At 36.0% G+C, this 10,300-nt stretch overlaps 1 protein-coding gene across 1 annotated transcript; it reads left to right on the top strand.

Annotated features, from left to right (window-relative positions):
- The first annotated feature begins 1,401 nt into the window (after positions 1-1,401).
- Positions 1,402-7,942, top strand: rtraf (RNA transcription, translation and transport factor). Its single transcript, XM_037696673.1, has 8 exons — positions 1,402-1,590; positions 2,025-2,149; positions 2,224-2,323; positions 4,414-4,494; positions 4,573-4,661; positions 5,048-5,116; positions 7,150-7,198; positions 7,276-7,942. Exons 1-8 carry the CDS (start codon positions 1,530-1,532, stop codon positions 7,428-7,430), a joined length of 729 nt encoding a protein of 242 aa, XP_037552601.1. The 5' UTR covers positions 1,402-1,529; the 3' UTR covers positions 7,431-7,942.
- The last annotated feature ends 2,358 nt before the right edge of the window (positions 7,943-10,300 follow it).

Below are 10,300 nucleotides of genomic sequence, written 5' to 3'. Positions count from 1 at the left end.
TGATTTAATTTTAGATCATGTTTTGATTGCTTCAAATTTAATTTAGCCTAGTTTAGCTTTTAGCGAGTGCTAATTTAAGCAAATGTTTTGCTAAAAGTAATTTCAGCTAACTTCTTAAGATTTTAGCTGAAGAAAAGAGCAGCCGAAAATAGAAGTTGGGTAGGAAAATAACTAGATTTTAGTTGCTGTTGTGCCAACTTTATCTTTTACTAATTTTACTTAATTAACTTGGCAACTAGTTTGTTAATTTTAGCTTTTAGCTATGGTGGTGCTAATTTTAGATAATGTTCTGCTAAATTTAGCGTAAGCTATTGTCTTATTAGATTATAGCTACTGATGTAATTTTAGCTTTTAAATGTTAATTTAACTGTTCGGCTGATATTAGCATTTAGTAACTGTTGTGCTAATATTTTGCTAAGTGTAATTTAGCTACTGTTTCAATATTAACATTTTAGATAATTTAATTTTAGATCATGTTTTGATTACTTCAAATTTAATTTAGCTTTTAGTGAGTGCTAAGTTTTACTAAAAGTAATTTTAGCTACTGTCTAACTTAATCAGGACTTTAGCTGCTCTGGTTGTGCGAATTGTGATCCCTGAAGAAAATAGCAGCCGAAAAAAGTTGGGTAGGAAAATAACTAGATTTTAGTTGCTGTTGTGCCAGCTTTAGCTAATGTGTTGCTATTTTTAACTTCATTACTAAACTTGGCAACTAGTTTGTTAATTTTAGCTTTTAGACAATGTGTTTTTTTTTTTTTAGCTACTGTTTTAGTTTTGGCATTATCTAAAAGCTAAAATTAAACTATTTTTTAAGTTTAGTATTGAAGTTAAAATTTGCAACACATTAGCTAAAGCTGGCGCAACAGCAACTAAAATAATTACAATTTTCCTAACCAACTTTTTTTTTCTTCGGCTGCTCTGATGTTTTTTGCTAATTTAAAGCTTTAGCTCTTTGTGCTTTAGCTTTTGCTTGTTTTAACTTTAACAATTCTGTTAAAAGTTAATACATCAAAGAACAGCATTTTGACATTCTAACATTAGTTTTTTTTTTTTTTTTAAAGCGCTTGAAATTAAGTTTAAATTACATATTTGATTTCGGCTGTTAGCGTATAAGCTGTGGTATTTCAAAAGGTAACAGCTGAGCAAAGCATTTTTAAATAAGTTAATTTTAATCCACTATGTGAGTGAGCTGCTTAACCATTTAGGGTTAGGATCAAATCAATAAAAATATATATATATATATATTTCCTTTTAACGAAGCTGATTATTAGAATTTGTACAGTTCAGGAAAAAAAAAATCCTCAACGAGCCACCTACCAGTCGGTGGCGCTAATGCGCTCCCTTACTGTATTGCCAACCGCCAACAAACCTTCACAAGCGGAAGAAGAAGAAGGAGCATTGCGTAGTTTCCGGTGACGCATGCGCATTGCCGCACATTGCGAGCTAGTAGCATAGTTGTCAAAGACTCCTGTGAGAACATTTAAAAAAAAAAAAAAACCCGTGGAATTGCACCTAAAACGCGCTGTGAAATGTTTCGTAGAAAGCTAACAGCTCTAGATTATCACGATCCTAACGGCTTTGACTGTTCAGGTGAGAAACTAATATACAATAAGCAAGTTTTGATCAGTTGAAAGTGGACCTGGGGCTAACGAGCACGTATCCCAGAATCCCTCAAGACTTGGACCGAACTCCTATGTTGAAAATAACTATTTTTGGAATTCTTCCTCATTTTAGCAAAAGTTGTGTTCATTATGTTTTAGGAGGAATTCAAATATATCACTGCACTTTTCGGCATTATTACTAGGAAGGTACATGCAATATCATTAAGGTATTTTGTTGTTCATTAAACGCCTATAATGATTGGGAACAATTTTATCATCCAAGTCCATTTAATATATATGAGCAAAACTCTCCACAATTTCTATAATATTAATAATTTGACTGTACGACACAGCTGGTAATCATAATATGTGATTTGCTCTACAGCTTGTGTGAACAATGACTCGTATCTGCTTCCTGTTCAGATGAAACTCAGTTCAGAAACTGCATCGTGTGGCTGGAGGACCAGAAGATCAGACACTACAAGATCGAGGACAGAGGCAACCTGAGGAACATCCCCAGCGCAGACTGGCCCAAAGCCTACGAGAAGGTGAGGCGATCCAACACGACCCCCTCCGTCGTGCGGGTCTCGTATAATTTGAGCTTCCTTGGTGTGTTTCGCAGTACCTGCAGGATCTGAACTGTCCGTTTGGAGTCCAGGAGCGGAAGGAGGCTGTGGACTGGTTGCTGGGCCTGGCTGTGCGTTACGAGTACGGGGACAACGGTAAGATGGAAGCTGCACAGGTATGGTCCAAGTCCCAGCAGGTGCAGTACCGCTGCTGACCAGCAGGTGGGGCTATGATGACAGACATTACACATTCCCAGTGTTCATTTTATTATTATCCTTAACCTTTTAGAGGCATGTTAGTAAAATATCTTGTAGTCATTCGATTTCAATATGTCCGCCGCAGCTCAACATAAGAACGGCTACAGCTGCCGACTGCAGAGATCGGGCTCAGACTTGTGGTTGTAGCCGACAGTCATCCCTAACGCGGACTCTGAGCGTGGGCACCAAGTCATTTTCAGTGTTTCGACCAAAACGGCTCGACGATTTTAGTTTGAAGCTCTGGCAGGAAAGGCGGCGGGCGACGTGCATTCCTTCTGTTTTTATGTAGAGAAAGCGTACGGCACGACGTGGGCGAAGGATTATTAATTAAAGTGGACAAACTGGATTTCCTGTGAAAATGTAGTGTGAATGCTTATTGGTGAAAAACAGCTGAAATGGAAGAACAAGTCTAACTTAGAAGAAGAAAAAATACAGATTTGCTGAAATAGGTTTAGATAAGCAGAAATTAGCTAAAAAAAACAAACTGAAATTAGCTAAAAATAGCTGAAAAGGCGGAAAGAAGCTTAAATTACTAGTAGGAAGCAGAAAGAGCTGAAATGAACTGGTGGAAATAGCTGAAAAGCTCAAATTAGCATAAAGCAGCTAAATAGTTGCTGAAATATCATATAAAGCTGAAACTAGCAGAAGAAAACTGAAAGGAGCATAACAAGCTGAAATTATCTTAAAGAAGTTAATTAGGATGAAAGTAGCAAAAATTACCATTAAAATTTTGAGTTAATCTAAAAACAGCTGAAATTAGCTGAAAAGTGCTGAAAAGGTAGAACAAGCTTAAACTAGCAGAAGAAAGCAAAAAGAACATGTTTGTCCAATTAGGCTGAAAGAACCAAAAAATGAGCACAAAAAAGGGGGATTATCTGAAAAAAATCAAAATTAGCACACACCAAAAAAACAGCTGAAAAGTAGCTAAAAAGGCAGAAAGAAGCTTAAATTACAAGAATGAAGAGGAGAGAGCACATTTTTGCTGAATTAAGCTGGAAAAAGTTGGCATTAGTGCAAACAATGTGGAATTAGCTAAAAAAGCTAAAATTAGTGTAAAGACAGCTAAAAGCTGAAATAGTAGAAAAAGTTGACGCTTGCAGAATAAGCTGAAAGGAGCATAAACTGAAACTATCATAAATAAGGTAATCAGGATGAAAGTAGCAAAAATTACCATGAAAAACTTGAATTAATGTAAAAACAGCTGAAAAGGTAGAACAAGCTTAAATTAGCAGAAGAAAGCAGAAAGAACATGTTTGTCCAATTAGGCTGAAAGAACCAAAAATGAGCACAAAAAAAGTGGGAATTAGCTGAAAAAAGCTGAAATTAGCACCAAAAAAAGCTGAAAAGTAACTGAAAAAGTAGAAAGAAGCTTAAATTACCAGAAGGAAGTGAGTAGAGCACATTTTTGCTTAATTAGGCAGAAAAAAGTGGAAATGAGTGCAAAAAATGTGGAATTAGCTGAAAAAGCTAAAATTAGCATAAAACAACTTAATAGTAGCTGCAATTGTAGAAAATGCTGAAACTTGCAGAAATAAGCTTACGGGAGCATAACGAGCTGAAATTAGCAGAGAGAAGTTAAAACAAGCACAAAAATGTTATAGTTAGCAGAAAGAATCTGAAAAGAGCACAAAACAGCTAAAAAAAACTGATGAAATTAGCTAAAAGTAGCTGCAAAAAGTTAAGAATGCAAACATTCACAGTTATATCAAATGTGTATTTCTGGAAAAATGTTTAACTGTATTCAAAACTTTTTATCTGCACAAGTTAGAATTGAGCAAGAACATAAGTAGTAAAAAATGGCGTACCTCAAGGATGCTTTATAAGCCCGTTATTGTTTTGTTTAACGATAAATGATTTATTCAGTCGTTGAAAAAGAAATGCGATGTTCGCCGTTTGCGAATGATGGAGACTCGTGGAAAAGAGGTGGAAATACAGAATTTAATGCTTTTATTGATTAATAAATCCTTTAATTTGTGCGTGTTTTGCAGTGGAGAAGTACAAGAACTGCCAGCCGTTGGCAGCTTCGGGTGTGAGCGATAAACCGGCGGATCCTCTCGTCAACCTGGACTGTACGTGTTGGAGCGCTTCTCTTTCACCTTTACTGATTTTCCTTCTTCCCCTCTGACTCTTTATTCCTTCTTTCGCAGGCAATGCTCCGGATTTCAAAGCAGGAGTTACAGCTCTGGCAAACATCCTCAAGATTCAAAGACACGACGATTACCTGGTCATGCTCAAGGTGGGAGTTGGCGTGTACCCGTACGCTACGGCCAGATCACCAGACACTTCACAGTTTACAGCCGGCGCAGAAATTTGTTCTGTCCACTTTATGTAGCGCGTCAGTACCACAGCATGATGTTACCACCACCGTGCTTGACTGTTTGAAATGCTTCCAAACACACTTTATTTTTTTTAACTACTCGTGCACCCGTCTAAGAAGCGGTAAACATTTATTGGAGGAAGTTGCTCCTGACTAATTTCACAATAAAAGCCTCCCAACTGTTGAAGCAGTGAACTCTTTGGACTCGGTATCACCACAATAAAAGTCCTCGTTTTCTTACAGATTTGAAGTTGAACTCCTGGGATGTTTTATATTTTCGAATTGTTTTGATGTTTTATATTCAGGCCGTCCGTATTCTGATCCAGGAGAGACTTTCGCCCGAGGCCATCACTAAAGCCAACCAAAGCAGAGAGGTAAACGTGCGCACGTCACACTCTGTAGCACTACCAGGACTAGGCCTGTCACGATAATAAATCAATTAATCGCACGATAAATGAAAATGATCAGCCTCGTTTTCATTTATCGGCTTCATCGTTTCTTCGTGTCTCTCTTTCTACTGAAGACACTGGATGACAAAAGGCTCAACTCCGGTGCCCTTCACTGACCCCGCCCTTTCTCTTTGATCTTTTAAATCCATTTTAACGAACCAAAATCGTGTTTTTGGATCGTTTAAAGCAGCTAAGCTGATCATTATCCATCCTTCGGTTCAGACAGTCTTATACTGCCATCAAGTGGTCAAAAAAGGTACTACACATAAAAATTAACCATCATTTCTTCTTAAGTTCGACAATAATTACTAATTATTGAAAATTTCCAAACAATATTATCGTTTATCGCAATAATTTCTGAGACAATTAGCTAAATTTGTTATCGTGACAGGCCTAACCAGCGCGCATGTTTGATTCAACTGAAATAATGTTTGAAGAGTTTTCGTAGAATTTAATCTTTTAATGCAGATATTAAAACTGATTAGATAAATTATTTAAATACAGTTTACATGTTTATTGTTGTGAGAATGTTTGTGAAGCAATCACTCTATTGTGATCCATTTTTCTTCCGTACATTTTTCTGCGTCTTTCTCGTCCCCCAGTTTTCAGTTGTTTCAACAAATCGTGAATCAAAACGTTCGGCTCTTTCAGGACAATCCTGCTATGAGTTTTGGTATTGGTGCAACTTTAGCTTTTTGAAATATTTAGCCTTTTCTGACACTTTTTGTCTAGTAGAAAATGAATGGAGCTCATGCATCCTTCAGATCTTTAGATGTGTTTACAACCTTTTACTGCTCCTTTCACATTTTGTTCTGCTTCAGCTGCTTTAATCAAATTTAAACTTTTTTCCAGCTACTTTCAGCTGTTTTTTTTTTTCAGCTGTTTTGTGCTCCTTTCAGATTCTTTCTGCTAACTACAACATTTTTGTGCTTCTTCAAACTTCTTTCTGCTAATTTCAGCTTGTTATGCTCCTTTCTACTTGTTTCTGCAGCTTTCAGCTTTTTCTGCTATTTCAGCTAATATTTAGCTGTTTTTATGCAAATTTTAACTTTTTCAGCTAATTTCACATTTTTTCAGCCCAGTTCATCAGAAATATTCTCTCTCCACTTCCTTTTTGTAATTGAAGCTTCTATCTGGTATTTTAGCTACTTTTCGGCTGTTTTTTTTTTTTTTTTTTTGCGTATTTCAACTTTTTGTGTTAATTTCCGCCTCTTTCAACTTAATTGGACAAATGTGTTCTTTCTGCTTTCTTCTGCTTAAGCTTGTTCTACATTTTCAGCTAATTTTTGCTGTTTTTAGATAAATTTAAGTTTTTCATGGTAATTTCTGCTACTTTCTGCCTAATTACCTCGTTTCTGGTCATTTCAGCTTGTTTTGCTCGTTTCAGCTTTTTCTGCTCTTTCGTATTTTATTTAGCTGTTTCAGTGCTAATTTTAGGATTTTCAGCTAATTCCTCATTTTATGAGCTCCTTTCAGCTCTTTCCACTGTCTTCTGGTAGATTAAGCTTCTTTCTGCATTTTCAGCTACTTTTCAGTTGCTATTTGCTAATTTAATATTTTTTTTTTAGCTAATTTCTGCTTATTTAAACCTAATTCAGCAAATATGTGTTCTTTATGGTTTATTCTGCTAACTTGGGCATGTTCTTCCTTTTCAGCTACATTTCAGTATGTTTTTAGCTAATTTCAGCTGTTTTTAAAATTTTTTTAAGCTAATTTTAGCTGTTTTTCAGCAAGTTCCTAGTTATTATAAATCTCATTAATTTATTTCTGATCTCAAAGTTGGCCTGATTTATTTATTTTTTTAATCTATAAAAATAAAAGCTCCGCCTACATATTCATATGTAGGCGGAGCTTCTGGTTTCCAATGTATTAGGCCACACCCCCGATCGAGGCCGTTAAAGCCTTCGTAGTGACGTCCTCCAGTTACATTAATTGTTAATTCCTTGTCGTCTCTGCAGGGAGTTCCTGTAGCTTTAGACAAGCACGTTTTGGGTTTTGACACCGGAGGTGAGCGGAGATTTTAACGAATGAGTTAATTTAAGAAGGAGCGACTGTAAAACGCTAACTCGAGCGTGTCCCCTCAGACGCGACCCTGAACGAAGCGGCTCAGATCCTGCGCCTGCTGCACATCGAGGAGCTGAGGGAGCTGCAGACCAAGATCAACGAGGCCATCGTCGCCGTTCAGGCCATCATCGCCAACCCCAAAACGGACCACCGGCTGGGCAAGGTCGGCAGATGAGGAGGACGAAGAGGTCGGCTGTGGGGGGAGCGAAGGACTAAACCACAAGAGGGTTTTAATTTAACTTTCTGGGTGGGGGGGGGGGTAGTTTTGTTGGAAAAGTCCGAGGGACTGTTTAGTTTTTGCATGAGATGAAGCTGTTTTAAACAAGGATCCAGATTTCAGATGCGTCTTTTTTTTTTTTTCTACCTCAAAGGATGAGCCGAAACAAAAACTACGGTGTTCGTGCTCTGACGCGTCCTCGGGTCATATTCGTGGAACGAGCAAATGTTTTCAGGAGTTTTATGTTTGGTCGGGACTTTTTGTCTTGTGGTTGTCTGATGGTTTATCTCTACAAATACAAAAACAAAAAAAAACCCGTCTTATTGTAACGTCTCAGTAATGACTTCGAGCAGTGCAGAAAAATACAGTAGGATTATAGTTATTTTTAGTAAAATAAAAATACCCAGTAACGTAAAATTTAATTTTCCAAAAACCACATGTTAAATGCTGAAGCTGGACAAACGTATGTAATAAAAACAAAAACCTAGCTTAACATGCTACACGCAGCCGTTGCGTCTTATTATGAAACTGAAACGTTTTCCTTCTCATTTCTCAGTTCAGATGTTTTAGTGGGATTCTGTGGAAAGGTTACTAACAATTAACATCTTACCTGTTGTAGATAGCTCTTTGAATGAGGAATGTTTTTTTTTTTTTCTCGTAGAAAATGAAATGAGCTCATTTTACCACCTTTAAATCTTTAGATGTGTTTACAACCTTTTAACTTTTTTCAGCTACTTTCAGATTCTTTCAGCTAACTACAACATTTTTGTGCTGCTTCTAATGTCTTTCTGCTCATTTAAGCTTGTTGTGCGCCTTTCAGCTGCAACTTTTATTATTTCAGTTACTATTTAGCTGTTTTATGCTACTTTAAACCTTTTCAGCCAATTCCACATTTTTGCACTCAGTTCAACATTTTTCAGCCTAATTCAGTGAAAATATGCTCTGTCCACTTCCTTCTGCTTTTTCAGCTACTTTTCAGCTGTTTTTCAGATCGTTTCCACTTTTTTTTTTGCTTTTTTATGTTTCTTTCAGCAACCATGTGTTCTTTGTTCTTCTGCTAATTTAAGCTTGTTCTACCTTTTCAACTACCTTAGCATTTTTTAGCTAATTTTAGCTGTTTTCAGATAAATTCAAGTTTTTCCAGGGTAATTTTTGCTACTTTCATCCAAATTAACTTCTTTATGCTCCTTTCAGCTTTTGTCTGCTAGTTTAAGCTTTTTCTATTTCAGCTACTATTTTGCTGATTGTATGTTAATTTAAGCCTTTTCAGCTAATTCCACATTTTTTAGCTCATTTAATTTCTTTCCTCTTCTGATAGTTTAAGCTTCTTTCTGCATTTTCATCTACTTTTCATCTATTTTTTCTGATTTCAGCTTTTTTTTTGCTAGTTTCAGCTTTTTCTATTTCAGCTACTATTTAGCTGATTTTATGTTAATTTAAGCCTTTTCAGCTAATTCCACATTTTTTAGCTTATTTAATCTCTTTCCACTTCCTTCTGGTAGGTTAAGCTTCTTTCTGCATTTTCAACTATTTTTTTCTGATTTCAGCCTTTTTTTAGCTAATTTCCTAAATTTGTGCTAATTTCTGCTTATTTAAACCTAATTCAGCAAATGTGTGTTCTTTCTGCTTTCTTCTGCAAATTGAGACTTGTTCTTGAGTTTCAGCTACATTTCAACATGTTTTTAGCTATTTTCAGCTGTTTTTCAGCAAGTTCTTCTACAATAAGCATTCACACTGCATGTTTGCAGGAAATACAACTTCTCTAGTTCAGATTGTCGTGAGCAGCTAAAGTCTAGTCTCAGCAGAACTAAGACAAAAGTGGACGGCGATGAATTAAAACGACTCCGTGTTCAGAACTTTTTACATCTTCGTCAGATTCGCATCAGTTATTTTGGCTGAGCTACAATTCAAGGTGACAGCAAGTGCTTCAGCTAGAACTAAAAAATATATCAGAATGCAAAATCACAGCGATTTAAAGTCAAACTAGAGAAACTGCATTTCCTGCGAAAATGCAGTGTGGATGCTTATTGCAGAACAACTTGCTGAAAAACGGCTGACATTAGCTTAAAAAATGCTGAAATGTAGCTGAAATGGAACAACAAGCCTAAATTAGAAAGCAAACGCAGAAAGAACACATATTTGGTGAATTAGGTTTAAATAAGCAGAAATGAGCACAAAAAATAGGAAATTGGCTAAAAAGGCTGAAATTAGAAAAAAGAAAAAAGCTAAAAAGGCAGAAAGAAGCTTAAATTACCAAAAGGAAGTAGAGAGAGCACATTTTTGCTGAATTGGGCTGGAAAAAAGTTGAGATTATTGCAAAGTGCGGAATTAGCTGAAAAAGCTAAAATTGGCATAAAACAGCTAAATGGTAGCTGAAATAAGCTGAAAGGAACATACCAAGCTAAAATTAGCGTAAAGAAGTTAATTAGACTAAAGGCAGCAGAAATTAGCACAAAATATTGAATTTATCTGAAAACAGCTGAAACTAGCTACAAAGTGCTAAAGCGGTAGCTGTAAAAGTAGAACAAGCTTAAATTAGCAGTAGAAAGCAGAAATGAGCACAAAGAAATTGAAATTATCTGAAAAAGTTGAAATTAGCAAAAATTATAAAAGAAAAACAGCTGAAAAGTAGCTAAAAAATATAAAGCTTAAATTACCAGAAGGAAGTGGAGAGCACATTGTTGCTGAATTAGGCTGAATAAAGTTAAAATTAGCCGAAAAAGCGCAAATTAGCATAAAAACAGCTAAATAATAGCTTAAATAGCAGAAAGAAGTTAGAAAAAGCCTAAAAATGTTGTAGTTAGCAGGATGAATCTGAAAAGAGCACA

The sequence above is a fragment of the Nematolebias whitei genome, chromosome 23 (assembly GCF_014905685.2).
Source record: "Nematolebias whitei isolate Nwh7 chromosome 23, NemWhi1, whole genome shotgun sequence".
Lineage (NCBI taxonomy): Eukaryota > Metazoa > Chordata > Actinopteri > Cyprinodontiformes > Rivulidae > Nematolebias > Nematolebias whitei.
This window is presented reverse-complemented; position numbering and strand designations above follow the sequence as displayed.

Coding starts and splice junctions, on each gene's coding strand:
- rtraf (XM_037696673.1), top strand. CDS start 1,530: ATGTTTCGTAGAAAGCTAACAGCTCTAGATTATCACGATCCTAACGGC. Junction 4,495..4,572: donor TCCTCTCGTCAACCTGGACT/GTACGTGTTGGA, acceptor CTTCTTTCGCAG/GCAATGCTCCGGATTTCAAA. Junction 7,199..7,275: donor TTTGGGTTTTGACACCGGAG/GTGAGCGGAGAT, acceptor GTGTCCCCTCAG/ACGCGACCCTGAACGAAGCG.